Raw genomic sequence first — 16,147 nt, 5'->3', positions numbered from 1 at the left:
AAACTGTCACTGCGCCAAGCTGGATCTGTCGACACCTCCCCCTGCTGCGCCGCCACACCCATCTCAGCGCACCTCGGTCTGCCAAACTACCAAAATGAGCGCGCCTCGGGTTACGCTGCTCGAAACTAGCTCTGCGCGGGGTTCGCCACCCTGCGCTGCGCGGGGAAACTAGAGCCCCTGGACAATGAAATAAGAAAAAAGGAAACAGGAGCTGGACCAGACACCGAGACTTTCACAGTAAACCAGCTAGCTATAAAATGCTCTGATATTGTATTGATACGCAGTGATTTTGATGATAATCAGACAGATTGTTAACAAACTTCTACATTAGTCAACTCTATTCTGAAAGCAAAACAAAGGCAAACTGCAGTAATTACCTAAACTGTCTGTTGTAAACATCCATTACAGATTACAGACCGACTCCTTGGATCAGTCTACTGTACTTCCTGTAGTCGTGCGTCAACAGTAAAAGATTGTTACTGAAATTTCAGATTTGCTTACTTTTAGTTTTACTTCTAAATAAAGTGACTGGATAGTCTAGATAAATTGTTGGCTTGTTTGTAACCTGTCTGATCATCTGACTGCTCGTGTTTCCTCCTGGTGGCTATGGAGACGTGTTCCCACATCTCAACAGATGTAAATAGAACGTTATTGTAACCAGTAGAAGTGATGGCCAAAACTGAACAGTCTTGTTTGAACACTGCCTTGTGCTGACATTGTACTAACTGAGTAAACATCTCTGAGTGAGCAACATGTTTGAGTCAGACATGAGATAAAGTACACACACAAACACACAGTGCTTGAGGTGTTGTCAACCTGTTAGTGGGGTCTTTCAGAGCGAGGCCAAGGTCCAGCACAGCGCCTGGCTTTGGTGTCCATGTCTTGATGTCCGGTGCGAGCTTGTTGATGAGTGCATTGAGGTTCTCTGCACTATTTTTAACATTTGTTTCCTTTATGTATCTGTACACAAACATACGCACAATAGACAAACAGTCACTTTTACAAGGACCCAAGAATATCATCCTGCCAGGTTTGTTTAGGGAGTTAATGTTTAGCAGTTGCTGTTACTGTTTAATCATATTGTAGATTACTTTCTAAGATAAACTTCATATCAGCTCTGAACCAAGTCTCGTATAGAGCTAAACACACAAGCTGCATCCAATGTGACATCAGTATAACAGCCCTTCAAACCCATTTCTCCCTGGCTGTAAGTCATTTATCATCAACTTAAATTGTACAGATGCTGGTCAACACCTCTGTACAAACAGACACTTTTACAAGGACCCAAGAATACCACTAGAAAGGTTTGTTCATGTAGTTTAGCAGCTGCAGTTACTGATTAATCATATTGAGAGCCTGACCACCAACCGGTGCGAGAAGCCCAATGCTTGAAAACTCATGGAACTTAAAAAAAATCGATATCTGATATGGGTCATAGGCTTGGCAGGGCAAATTTACTCAATAGCATCTCCTAATGTTTTCTTTAAATTTCACGAAGATGTATGAAATTTGGGAGGCATATGTATCATCTTCAGGGGTACACAAAAGCCTCCTTGAGGTACCCTAAACCCACCAGGAAGTCAGCCATTTGAAATTACTTTGGAATTATAGTTTGGTTTTGGCCATTCCCAGGTGCTCTACTTTAACAAACTTTTCCTAAAGGATTAATCAGATCTACTTCAAATTGGGTCAACCCCATCTTAAAACCTTCACAATGTATATGAACTCTTAACCAAGTCTGAGCTAAACATACCAGCTACATCAAATGTGACATCAGGAGAATGTATTGGCCATCCAAACCCATCCTATATCATCAGCTTATATTGTACAGATCCTGGTCAACACCTCTGTACAAACAGACACTTATACAAGGACCCAAAAATACCACTAAAAAGGTTTGTTGTAGTTACTGTTTAGCAGATGCAGATAATGTTTAATCCTATTGTAGATTATTTTCCAAGACAAACTGCATATTAACTCTTAACCAAATCTGATATAGCACTAACCAGCTGCATGAAATGTGACATCAGGGAATTATAAAGGCCTTTCAAACCCTTTTCTTCTTGACTGTAGTTCATTTTACAGTCAGTGATTTTGTAAAGATCCTACCTACAAACTTTTACCTGTCTGATGGATGAGCCTCTACAAAATAGCCAGCAAATGGGCAGTAGATCACCGGCTGCAGGGACTTCACCAGCTGTGCTTTGTAATTCAGCAGCTTCTTCCTTTCATTCTTGATGAATTCTGCCTTCCAGGAATCTGGGCACAGACATACACCATCATCTTAGTGTCAGCAGTGTGGTACACACTGAACATACCTGATCATGGGCGTACTGCACCACTGCATATTTGGTAGGAATTTTTTCTTCGCATCCCAGTTAAGTCGAGGTCAAAGTTTAATTGTTAACAATCTGACATTCGCAGGTCTTTGTTAGGTTTTATTTGATGATTATGGTATGTAAATGAGTGCTGTTTTTGCTGTGCTTAAGTGGTTTACTCGTACGATCTATCATTTAAAAGCTACGCTCCTTGTGGTGTGACTGATGTGGACCATTGCAAGACACAGCCACCACTGCAGTTTCAATAAAGGCATCTGTCAGACAAACAACAAACAAACAAACAAATAGTTACAACTCACCTATGAAGTCATTAATATAATCCACAGATTGATTATATTCCAACACAGTCCTCATACACTCCCAGAGGTCTAGACTAGTGAAATATTTAGTCCAAACACATTATTGCATCCATAGATATCCACACACTGCTGTTGCATCATTTCAAAAGTTCATATTTCTCTTCTCTAAGTATACAATAACTCCTGTTTGCATGTAAACATGTTGATTCCTCGCTATCAAAATGGTAGCTGAACTTTTATCTTTTGACTGACACCTCACTTGAGCCAATAGGAGCTTCTATACTGACAGTCTAGGCTTCAATAGCCAACAAGGGCGTGTGTTCAAATGAAGGGTCTGTCTTACTTCCTAGGGTTGCACAGCTAGTCAATAGCCAGCGATTCGTCCGATGGCTTATGGGTCTTGTTGTCAATGACACTCCTCACCTCAAGTACACTTTTGAACAGGTTACTGTTCTAAATATACAGAAATACAAATGGCTCCTATGTTGTCTTAAGGAAAAAAATTCCTTATCAATTTAGGTTTTCTACAAGTGTTTCATATACAGTAAGCCCCTAGATAGACATTGCTGTCTTTGTTGCATTGTTTTTCACTCACATTCACACATTCAGTTCATTGTTTTACCCTATGTTTTTGAAAAGCACCAGGACAAGCCTTTAAATGTTTATTTTCTGTCATATTGTTATATACTGACTATGTGAGGGTTCATGCTATAGTCCCATTGTGTGTTCCAGCAAATAAGTCTCAGTTCTAGTCATCTGCATCGTGTGTTTTAAAGAAAATAATCAGGCAAAGAAAAAATAATAATAATTTCAGTGTGTTGAAACTTACATAACTCAATGACAGAGACATTCACAGTGATTCTGAGAGTTGGGGAAAAAAAACTTCAAAGCGTTACCTTTCAAATGAGAACATGCATGTACATGTATTAAAAATGGAACAAGACGGGTATGCCTTGGATAGGTGCTTTAGGTGAATTTTACATCTAATTGTTTATAGTAACACTTAAAACAAATTAGATTTGTTAAATGTTAAAGGTTAAATTAAAAGGTGTTTGATACCTTTATTGCTCCCTGACTTTTAAATTATGGAATTTTAAACCTGTCAGAAAGATGTGCTTGTAAACTGAGATTTAAACATGTACGCTTAATTTTGTGACAAATGTTACACTAGATTATACAACAATTAGTTCCCACAGAGTAATTTGATTGGACGAGAGGCATTCCATGAGTGCTGATATAGAGTACAACATCACTGGGACATGTAACAGTAAAATCACTCCGCTCACAGGTGTTATGAATATAAATACAACCGTTAATTAACCAGCTGTCACACTCGCTACATTGACGCAAACTGACACTATAGCGTTACACTGAATCCGGCCGTGCCAGCAGGTTTGCCAATGTTTCATCAGCCGAACTGGACGAAGTTACACAGTTGCAAGTCAATGTAAATACAAAGTAGCTTGTGAGTTCCTGGCGTGTGTGCTGCGTTGCCTGGCAACAGACTGGGGGAACTGGGGGGTTTTCGCGGAGCTACATAACATAGCCTACTTAAATAATTTATTTCATCACCTTTTGTTAACATTTCCTTACTCAGCATTGCTGTTTAAGCTGTTGTTGAACTGTATAAAAGCAATATCACACTCGAGGTAGTGATGTTGTACTGTATATCGTCATACAGTACAACATCACTCCCTCTCGTGTGATATTGCTTAAGTATAACTTTCTCTTTTAGTAGTTTTGGTTGAAAGTAAACAGATACACTTAACTGTCACATTTAAAATGAGTGATTTTGGGTGAAATAACTAAAAGTTTCAAACTTAACTATACTGTGGTGTGCAGTAAGGTGAATTACAACAATGCAACGGAGCCTCACCACTGTATTTCCCTCCACAGAAGGTCATGGGGAATCCAGATGCACCCCCGGCGAAGTCATTCATCATTAAGGCCACATTCTGTGGTAGCCTTCCTCCGTTTGGCCTAGTGCAGTCCACAGTGTTCAGGATCATGTGACCTGCAATCCAAACACATGTTAGTCTTCAACTCTGGTGATGGTATTTCAAATACGAAAACCATTCTACCTTTATATTCAACAATGATGCAGGTGTCCATTTCGGGATGCACACCATCCATCATGATCATGAATCTCAGGTCTTCGTCAATCTGATGGAGACAGAGCAGTGACTGATTACAGTATTATGAATTTTGCTGTAGCAGAGGATTTTTGTCATTTCTATTTTATTGTAACAGTTAATTTTTAAAGTACAAATTTTATAAAAGTGTTTTTGTTGTTGCCCTTTGACCAGATGTGAGCAGCAGTGAGTTACATTTTGCCAGACACCAAATGGAACAACGTTGATGTTGGTCAGCTTGACTTGGCTTTGCTCCAAATACCTGTTGCATCAAGACAGAGGGACGTGTGAATAATTAAGCAATAGTTACTGAAACACATTTAAAGAATCAGTTTTAAATATAAAGACATAAATTGAGCTCTGTCACTTCACTGACCAAAAGACAGGTCTGGATGTGTCACCAACATAAATGGGGACATCTGGCCTCCTCTCTGACAAGACCTTCAGTGTGGGGTAACTAGAAAAGACACAGGACAGGTCAGATCCCATGGCAGTATAGATTCTGAATGTTGGCACCCTTTCAACTCCATTCAATTTTTGGCTAAAACCAGAAGTAAATTAAATATCCTTAACCCTATCCCCCAAATTGGGGACAGTTTTGTCATACGTATGCTTCTGTATTTGGAAGTCAAAATTAGTTCGGCTGGTTATGTTCCATGCTTGTTTCACTACTTGACCCTGAATACATGTATGGTTATACAAATATATACACTCACCAGCCAGGTACACCTTGCTAATACTGGGATGGACCCCCTTTTGCCCTCAGAACTACCTTAAATCTTGGTGGCATAGATTCAACAAGGTGCTGGAAACATTCCTCAGAGATTTCAGTCCATATTGACATGATAGCATCATCCAGCTGCTGCAGATTTGTCGGCTGCACATCCATGATGTAAATCTCTTGTTCCACCACATCCCAAAGGTGCTATTGGATTGAGATCTGGTGACTGTGGAGGCCATTGGAGTACAGTGAATTCATTGTCATGTTCAAGAAACCAGTTTGAGATGATTTGAGTCTTGTGACATGGCACGTTATCCTGCTGGAAGTAGCCATCAGAAAATAGGTACACTGTGGTCATAAAGGGATGGACACGGTCAGCAACAATACTCAATAGGCTGTGGCGTTTAAACGATGCTCATTTGGTACCAAGGGGTCCAGAGTTTGCCCAGAAAATATCCCCCACACCATTACACCACCACCACCACCAGCCTGAACCGTTGATACAAGGCAGGATGGATCCATGCTTTCATGTTGTTAATGTCAAATTCTGCCCCTACTATCTGAATGTCACAGCAGAAACTGAGACTCATCAGACCAGGCAACGTTTTTCCAATCTTCTATTGTCTAGTTTTGGTGAGTCTGTGTGAATTGTAGCCTCAGTTTCCTGTTCTTAGCTGACAGGAGTGGCACCTGGTGTGGTTTTCTGCTGCTGTAGCCCATCTGCTTCTAAGTTCAACGTGTTGTTCGTTCAGAGATGGTCTTCTGCAGACCTTGGTTGTAATGAGGTTGTAATGGTTATTTGAGTTACTGTTGCCTTTCTGTCATCTTGAACCAGTCTGGCCATTCTCCTCTGACCTCTGGCATTTTTGCTAAGAGAGCTCACTGGATATTTTCTCTTTTTCAGACCATCCTCTGTCAATCCTAGAGATGGCTGTGTGTGAAAATCCCACTAGATAAGCAGTTTCTGAAAAACTCAGACCAGCCCCTCTGGCACCAACAACCATGACACATTCAGAGTCACTTAAACCACCTTTCTTATCCATTCTGATGCTCAGTTCGAACTTCAGCAGGTTGTCTTGACCATGTCTACATGCCTAAATGCATTGAGTTGCTGCAATGTGATTGACTGATTAGCTATTTGCGTGAAGGAGCAGTTGAATTGTAAAGGTCGCCTAGTTCTACTTTCCACAAGGCATTTAGTGATGGGAAAAATTCATAGTTTTTCATGTTCCGCTGTCACATTTGTAAATGCTGTATGGTGAATGTTATCAATCAATCAATCAATCAATCAATCAATCAATCAATTTTATTTATAAAGCCCAATATCACAAATCACAATTTGCCTCACAGGGCTTTACAGCATACGACATCCCTCTGTCCTTATGACCCTCGCAGCGGATAAGGAAAAACTCCCCAAAAAAAACCCTTTAACGGGGAAAAAAACGGTAGAAACCTCAGGAAGAGCAACTGAGGAGGGATCCCTCTTCCAGGACGGAATGGTTATCAGATGCCATTTATATGTACACAGGTATTGTATGGACTGAAATATTATTATCATGTTGATGCGCCAAAAGTTGATATAAGGGGAAGTGACGCATGAGAAAAAACAAAAAAACAATGAGCAGTCGGTGTTTGGAGGTGCGTGAGGAGTTTTCCCGTCTCTAAGGATTAAACCGAATTCCGTGGATTATTTTTTGTTCCTTGTGGGATTACTTCAAGACACAACCTTTCTGCCAAGCAGGACGAGTGGTGAGATTGTGTGGTTCTTTGTCTATTTTTTGTGAACCGTGGCGCTTCATTACGCTCGAACGAACTTCCCTTTAATATATATATTTTTTTCTTTTTTGCCAGCTTCAGGGACTTTGATTGACTGTGGGATTATTCGGGTTATTTTTGTGAAGGTTGTGAACTTTGGATATCGAGGAAAAAGTGTTTGTTAACCTCTGAATTGTTTGTTGAACCGGCAACCACGGCATTATTGTTGGGTGTTATTTCTGTCCGGACGTGGACATGATTAAATTTATTGCACTAAAGATTGATTATTAATTCAATTCAATTTTTTCTGAATGATTTAAAACCGCAAAGTGTGAGGATTTGTGTTTATTTTTGGCGATAAAGCCAATTAATTAATCTCTTTTGTGTGTTAAACACCGCGCACCTGATCCGCCCGTAACCTTTAAAAGTAGCGTTGTAACTTTCCTTTCGTTAATTTTATTCCAAGATGAATTGTTACAGAATAAGTGTACCTAATAAAAGGTATTGTTTGTGAAAGACAAACAGTGAGTGCGTTTGCATGCACACTAATAAACCGATCATTATCTGATTTCTGGAGTTACCTGATTATTCAAGTGGTCATGTAAACAGCATAATCCGATAGGCTTTATCAGATAAAAGCCATTATCTGATTATGAGAAATCAGATAAACAACCTAGCTTTTTCCCCAATAGTCAGATTATTCGGTGCATGTATACCCTTTAATCTGGTTTCTTTCGGGTTTTGCTATTTTATACTCCCACTTCACTACATTTTAGAGGGAAATATTGTACTTTCTACTCCACTACGTTAATCTGACAGCTTTTGTTTCCTTTTCTGATAAATATTTTACATAAAATAATATATTTTTATATTCTCAGTGTTTAAATTGTCACTTTTATTTTATCTTACTTATATGTTATGCACTTTGTGTGACAAGTTTATATACAATACACTTGTATATTGCACTTTACAGTACTTTTACTCCGAATCTACCCAAAGTATGTAAAATTGGCTCCACATTGATAAACTACACATTAGAATGCTCTCACATGTATTTGTTAATGATAAAAATAAACAGTACTGTAAGAATATAAGCTGTCAGCATGATGAGTGCTTTACTTTGCAAATATATGACTTGCGTACTTTTTGAGGTTTTTCAAGGATATGAGTACCTACTGTAACAGGAAGTTTGAGTTTTATGTCATGTACTTGAGGAGAAATCCAACTGAAGGACTGAATCATGTAAACCAGGTTTTTCTGATTGTCAGATTATTGAAGTGCACGTAAATGCGTCAAATCGGATTATTACCATTACCTGATTATTCCCAGTTATCTGATTATTGTGCGCATGTAACCGTGCTCAGTGTTTCAAGAGACACAAAAGAAGTGGAAGACGTCTGAAAATGTTTATTGTTACTGACTGAAGTAATTGCTGGGTGTCTGTAAATAAAATGTTGGGGGGGGGCGTGTCCCCCTCAATGTATATGGTGACTACGGCCCTGTCAGCATGCATAATTAGGCTGCAGTTGTCTGGGTGCGCAAAGGTGAAGTGGCTGGTCTTGTCATACAAAGTTTGATGGAGTGTCAACTGGACAATATGGAGATATTTGCATCTTGAAAGCCGGACTACAAATGTGGATAGACAGGGAGAAACACACGCAAGCCTAAGACGTGGTAAGATACGATATTCCTCACTATATGAAGTGACTGATAACAAGATCTGTATAATGGATTGTAAAGAAATTCGTCAGGTTTTTATTTTGTAGACAATTGATCTGTATTTATAGCGTGATGGGATGACAGCACAATGATGTGTGTGGTATCCTCGGAAAGCTCTGGTCCTGCACTTTCATATGATATGTGTGGCATTTCTGTGCGACCCTGCATTCGTGAGTAATCCATCTAAGAATAATGTGTGTGCAAAGCTGTATGAAAGCTGCGTCGATCAAACAAGAGTACCAGAATTTTCTTTTTTAAATAATTGTTATTATAGAGAAGAGAGAGTCACTCAATCACCTTCCATCGGTCCTCCCACGTACTTTCACCGCACAAATGAAATGGTTTATTTTTATTTTCATTTTATTCATTCATTTAGGTCGGGAAAAAATACCGAGGTCATGACCTCGGTGTCCTCAATGGTAGTTACAGCCTTGGACACAGAATCACATTTACAAAAAGAGTGAAGTTTATAGAGCGATTTGGTACCTACTGTGTGATGAGAGTAGCACTGCTGAGATGTGTTTTATGTTCTCACAGGCTGCATCAGTGATAGTATTTCAGCATTATTTGGCCAATGAAGATTTTGTTGTGACTTTCATTTTACAGTAACTCCAGCACTTTTTCAGACATTAGACCAACATGTTAAATTGCCATCAGATTTACACAACAAGGTGCATCTCTAAAAATCAGTGCTTTATTTTGGTGAATTCGATAGTTGCTGCTTGTGTTAAACATCATATTGTTATTGGAGTCTTGGTCACCTCAGTCAGTGCTCGGTCAGTGTCACTAAGCTACAAGGTTGCAGTCTCTGCAGACAAGGATTTTAGTCATTCATGATAATACAGGATGTCGCAATGCTGTGATGTGGATGACAAGATAGATAGACGCTATTACCACCCAGTTGTCTGTAACCAACAATGTTATTTGCACATGGGTGGAATAGCCAGTGCGGTTATTTACACTTGGCTGTTTGTATTACTCTGTGATCTTACAAAGTTAAAATATGAAGTAAACACAAACTGGTCTATAAAGCTATAAAGTTAATGTACACAGTGTGCAGCACTGTGCATCCTACAAACTGAAAATAATAAGTCAATCAAGTCTAAAAAGAACAAGCCAACATTGACTTACACAGGACTCAAACCCTAATCCTCTATGTGGAAGTCATGGACTTGACCCACTCAGCCCACCACAACTTACCCTCTCCATGGACTGTGTCACTCTTTGTACCACATCTCCTGACTTTCCAAAACACTCTCATCCCAAGCCATCACATATCGCTACTTTGTCAGGAGTCTTTCACATCTATATATTACACGCTAGGTATACTCCTGCGTCTGCTGTTGCCATTTTGGGTTGCCGCAACCAACGCTGGGATGTCAACAAAAGCACATAGTCAGGTTTAGGCACAAAAAAAAAGCATGCGGTAACTTTTAGAAATAAACATCATGGTTTGGTTCTACATGTGAAGCAAGCATCAGGCTCCCAGGTGAAAATCCAGCATTTGTTGGACCCATCCACCACCCACTGCAGTCCATTGATTGGTCAATAGCAGACAGTCACTCTGCTTAAGGCTGAGTTGTGGCTGGTTTTTAGGCTTATGTAACCACTGTTCATACCGTGGAGAGTTTTATCACTCTAACTATAAAAGGATGTAACTATAAAGGATGTTTTGCTGCCTCTCGCAGCAGCTGTAGTCAGAGTAAAAAATAACTTAATTCACTGGGCCGACTGCCAACAACTTTTAAGGTGGAACATTAACTTGTAATATAACTCAATGCATGAGCTGACCACCTGAATCAATCAACACACCTTGAGTTTCATTTTAACAACTTTGATCATCACTTAAGTTTTTATCTGACATACACTTTTAATAATTAGTGGATCTTCCAGGGTTTATATATAGTAGTTTCTGCTGGGTTATGTGAACTGCACATATTCTAATCCTCACTCGGAGAAACAAAAGCACTGTCGAGCATCATTCCTGTGGGCTCCCGCAACACTAAACCCCTCAGCTTGCCTGAGAAGGACTAAATCCACAAACCCGCTATTTTTAAATATCCCATGGAGAGGGACTCTAACTGCAGCCTGTTTTATTTTGTTCTGAAAATGTCGGCGTTCAGCCTCGTTCTGTGGACGATAAACAAGGTGCAGACTTCCCTCTGTGTCACCGATGATAAGGAAATACAGTGAGTGTTGGATGGAGCAGTGAGTGACAATAACCCCGCCCACATGACAGTGCTGTTTGGAGTGGAAACGCTAGGGTCTAGGTACCATATCTGAAGGGTACTTTTGGTTCCAGAGGTATCATACTGAAAGTGTTTGGTGGAAACAGAGCTTATAGCGCCATTTTTATTGTAGCTCCTCATTGGTTCTGACGCAGTGCTTGACTTGGGTCCACGCCATCACCATGCCTGCGGTAAGCCTGTGGTGCGCACACCATGCACACCATTTAACAGTTATCATAGCCAGCAAATCCACCAGATCCGCTGCTAAATTTTAGCAGTGACAGCAGCAAGCCGTGACCACATGGCAGAAGTGGGAGTTAGTCACACATGTGCAAGTCATAACCTTCAAGTCTCAAGCAAGTCCCAAGTCACTGTGGTGAAAATCAAGCAAGTCAAGTCATTGGTCAGGTCAAGCAAGTCACAAGTTGTCATATTCACAAATTCATAAAGATAAAATAACTGCACCCAGTGGTGAAATGTAACTAAACACATTTACTCAGGTACTGTAAGTTTCTCCTCATGCCACCGTCTACCTCTACTCCACTGCATTTATCTGACAGCTTCAGTTACTAGTTACTTTACAAATTAAGATTTTGCACTTGAAACATATGAAAATTATCAAGTACAACTGGAACCTTGAGTCAGTTAATGAACTGACAGAAAATACATTTGCCACTATTTTGATAATCATCTCAGTCATTTTGTAATGCAAAAACATTTCATGGCTCCAGCTTCCCAAATGTGAGGTTTTTTTACAGCTTTGGCTTTTTATTATTTTATAATTAATTTTTATGTTGAGGTTTGAACTGTTGGTGGACATAACAAACATTATGAAGGTGTCACTTTGGGCTCTGGGTAAGTGTCTCTCACTATCATGACTATTGTTTTTACAAATCAAACATTCAGTCAATTAATGGAGAAAATAATCAGCAGATTAATCCAAAATAAAAATAATGATTACTTAATAGTTTAGAATGAGCTCCAACTGTCATGTCCAAGAAACAATGTTAAGTTAATTTAATCAGTTTTGTCTCGTGTCAATGTTGTCTTGTGATTTCCTGTTTTTTTTTTTGAAAGCTAACTCTCCTCTTGTTTCAGGCAACTTGCTCCTTCCCCTGTATGTTTTCCCGCTGGTCTGATTGTCTGCCCCGCCCTTGATTGTTTCCACCTGTGCCCTTACCTTGTGTATATATAGGCCCAATCCCAATACCCCCCCTTGTCCACTACCCTCAAAATGAAGCGACGATCCTACCGATTGTGTTTGCCGCATTCATCATGCTTCGTAGCCTGGTTCCAGACCATAGACCCCGCCCACTCAACTGAGTAGGCTTGCATTACTGGTCTGGCATACTTCAATGAATTTGCAATTTATCTCGTCCAAACGATGGACGGACCAATGAACGCCAGGGGTCTAGCGATTAGCCAATCAGCGCCACGCTGATGTCAAGCTGTACACCGGTGGGTAACTGGTGAGGATAACAACAATGGCGACCGCTACAGATCCTACAGACCACATTAACGATGCTATCAAGGTATTTCGCCACTACTCGCGTTAATGGAGGACCAAATTAAGGAAGCTGCTAAACTGGATTTAACGGCGATGCAGCTGGGCGTGCACAACGACGGAGACATTTTAAACGGGCAATGCTCGCTTGTTTTCGGCACCCCCGAGGCATGGATACTAATGACGTCAGATTCTGGGTGAGTCGTTGATCTCTACTGATTGGTTAGGGAAAAATCAAATTCCCTCCCCCTTGTAAATCGCCTTCAATGGAAGCCATGTTAGACTGAAGGTTCTGGGAGCTTCAGTCTGACACTCAGGCTACATGCTTCGTTGATGAACGACAGACGACAGGGGACTTCTGCTAGCTAGCTAACCAGCTAACATTACGAGGCAGCATAGTTCTACTAGCTGGCGTGTTATCGTAATGTGAAAAGTGCGAACTAGCTAGCTAGCTAACAAGCAACCTGGCGACGGTAACATTAGCTATGTATGAACTTTTTTCCCCGTCTCTTGCTCGGTGGTAGCCATGGCGAAGTCTACCCCTCGCTGGCAAGTCAGCATCTGAAATACCTCGCTCTGAAGGGCTACTTTCATACCCACCACCCCTTGTTATGCCCCCTACCCCTACACACAAAAAGGAATTGCGACACCACTACCCCTCGTGGGAACGCGCAAATGTAGGGGTAGGGCCAAGGGGTAGGGCTAAGGGGGGGTATTGGGACAGGCCCTATATAGTCTGCGTCTCCCTTTGTCCTGTGCCAGTTTGTCTTGTCCTTTGTGTGAGAGAACCAGCGTCATGTCCATGACATTGCCATTGCCATTGTCAGGTTTTGTTGTTTTGATACTTTGTTTGTTCAAGTTTGAATCCTGTTTGTTTTCCCTAGCCGTAGTTCAGCCTCTGTAGAAAGAATTTCTGTTTGATTTCTTAGTCTAGCTTTAGTTGAGTGAGTTTTAGTTTCTCAGATTAGCGTAGGGTTTTTTCCTCTGTCAAGAGTCATTTTCATTTTTTTTTTTTTTTTTTTAAATTAACAAAACTTTTATTTTGAATATTGATTCCGAGTCGTGCATTTGGGTTCAGGTTCATAATTCGGTCGTGACACCACCTCGACCAACTACAACGGTAAAATCATGCTTTGACATTAATGCATGAGTCAGAATCATCTTGTATTGACTTGTAACAGAGTATTTTTACAGGGTGGTATCAGTTACTTTTACTAGAGTAAAGGATTTAGATACTTCCTCTCCAGTTGTTACACACTGTGGCAGTATCAAAATCTCATACAAATAAGAGGAGAGCCTGAACATATAAAGCTGGCAGCGCATGTATCACAGTGGTGACTGTGTGTGCATAACGGCCCGGAGCTGACAGTGTGTCGACAAGTAGGCAATCACAGCATGCAGTGGGTTCCATCCAAAAACCTGCCACAGGGATGGGTGTAAAAGGTCAAATAGCTGCAATGTGACTATTCTCACCCAATCCAATCCAATCCACTTTATTTATATAGCACATTTTACAAACGGAGGTTTCCAAAGTGCTGCACAGAAACACAAATAAAATACTTAAAACCAATACTAAATAAAATACTAAAAACAGTAATATAATCAAATAACAGCAATAAATTAAAAACAATAAATAAAAACAAATAAAATCATTAAGAAAATCAATAAAAGAAATTAAAAGACAACAGAAGACCACACAACTCTCATGCTACATTAAAAGCCAGAGAATAAAAGTGAGTCTTAAGATGAGTTTCAACTGTGGGCGCTATTTTAATCTGATGGGGTAGGGAGTTCCACAGTTTAGGGGCGACCACAGAGAAAGCTCGGTCGCCCCTGGTTTTAAGTCTGGTCTTAGGGACCACGAGCTGGAGCTGACCAGTGGACCTCAATGATCTTGGGGGGGTGTAGATTTGAATGAGGTCTGAAATGTACGTAGGGGCCAGTCCATTCAAAGATTTAAAAACAAACAATAAAATCTTAAAATCAATCCTAAAATGAACAGGAAGCCAGTGCAGCGAGGCCAGAATGGGGGTTATGTGTTCGTGTTTCTTGCTTCCTGTTAAAAGACGAGCCGCAGAGTTCTGAACTAACTGTAAGTGTAACAGGGCATTTTGATTAATTCCTGCATAAAGAGCATTACAGTAGTCTAAACGTTACGTGATAAAAGCATGCATCACACGCTCAAAATCAGTAAACGATAAAACAGATTTAACTTTTGCTAAAAGCTGAAGATGATAAAAACTGGATTTGTCGAGAGCGTTTATTTGTTTGTCGAGTTTAAAATCTGTATCCATAATGACGCCAAGGTTGGTGACTGTTGTTCTAAGACAGTGACTGTGGGAGCCCAGAGCTAAGGAAGGGTCAACAGAAGCTCCACTGGGTCCAAACACGACTACCTCAGTTTTGCTTTCATTTAAATTTAAGAAATTTTGGGCCAACCAAGCCTTGATGTCATTCGGGCACTCGAGCAGGGGTGTTAGGGAGCCACAGTGGTTCTTCCAGGTGCAAAGGTGACAACAGTGTATTTCACAACATTGCCAGAGTTTACCTGAGGTGGTCAGAGTGCATATGGCTGATGTAGATGAGATCTGCTGCACACAGTCTGTCCAGGGAGTCTGCTGGAGGCTCATGCAGAAGCCACCAGCCTCTGGCAAACGCAGGACCCTTCAACCACGGGTCGAACATGAAGCGCCTCTGTCCCAGCTGCAGCTCCATGCAGGCGTGGGTCAAGTACGTCACCTGGATGGGAAGTTCACAATTCTGTCATGTCACAATGGACAGATCTGACAATCCTAATGAACTCTGAAGAGAGGTGGCCTCTGTGAAGACACATCACTTCTGATGTGACAGAGTGTCAGCTCTTTACAAATAGTAATGAATTTGATATATGTCATCAGTATTGTGTTGTCACTATAAAGATAAAGATAAGTGTTAAGTTTGTTTGTGTTAAGCTTTTCTGCTACAATTCTTAAATGTCTCAAGACTAAATGTCAAAATTCAAACTTTAATTTTCTGAACTATTTATTTTCATAGATTTTCATTAGAATTACTTTGTTTTAATGTACATTGTTATACTGCATGTTACACTTTTTAAGGTGATGGTGGCTGTGGTTTAGGAGGTAGAGTGAGTCGTCCACTAATTGGAAGATCAGAGGTTTGATCCCTAGCTCCTCCAGTCTGCATGTCCAGGTATCCTTGGACAAAATACTGAACTGGGGTTCAGGCAGTATAGATTCTGAATGTCTTTAAACCTCAGTAAATTGAAGTGAAAACAATATGTAGAGTGTGGAAGCAAAAAAGTCAAGGTCCCGAGCCGTGCCAGAAAGCTCGCGACCTCGCTCTTCTCTTCTCAAACAGACTTTCTTTGTCTTCCATTAGATATCAAAAACTCAAATACTCAGAGGTCAAAAAATCACTGGAGACACGTAGAATCAGATGCAACTGAGTTTA

At 40.5% G+C, this 16,147-nt stretch overlaps 1 protein-coding gene across 1 annotated transcript in view; it reads right to left on the bottom strand.

Moving 5' to 3' along the window:
• The window catches only part of cmah (cytidine monophospho-N-acetylneuraminic acid hydroxylase), a 39,530-nt gene that overhangs the window by 10,932 nt on the left and 12,451 nt on the right, over positions 1 to 16,147 (bottom strand). The window contains exons 5-11 of the mRNA XM_050035986.1: positions 15,246 to 15,436; positions 5,147 to 5,227; positions 4,966 to 5,032; positions 4,720 to 4,801; positions 4,515 to 4,652; positions 2,124 to 2,259; positions 817 to 960 (exon numbers count right to left, since the gene is read on the bottom strand). Coding sequence (XP_049891943.1) covers positions 817 to 960; positions 2,124 to 2,259; positions 4,515 to 4,652; positions 4,720 to 4,801; positions 4,966 to 5,032; positions 5,147 to 5,227; positions 15,246 to 15,436 — 839 coding nt within the window. The remainder of the gene's footprint in view (positions 1 to 816; positions 961 to 2,123; positions 2,260 to 4,514; positions 4,653 to 4,719; positions 4,802 to 4,965; positions 5,033 to 5,146; positions 5,228 to 15,245; positions 15,437 to 16,147) is intronic.

The sequence above is a fragment of the Epinephelus moara genome, chromosome 23 (assembly GCF_006386435.1).
Source record: "Epinephelus moara isolate mb chromosome 23, YSFRI_EMoa_1.0, whole genome shotgun sequence".
In the NCBI taxonomy this organism is placed as follows: Eukaryota; Metazoa; Chordata; class Actinopteri; order Perciformes; family Serranidae; genus Epinephelus; species Epinephelus moara.
Note: the sequence above shows the minus strand (reverse complement) of the source record. Positions and strands in the feature narration are given on the sequence as shown.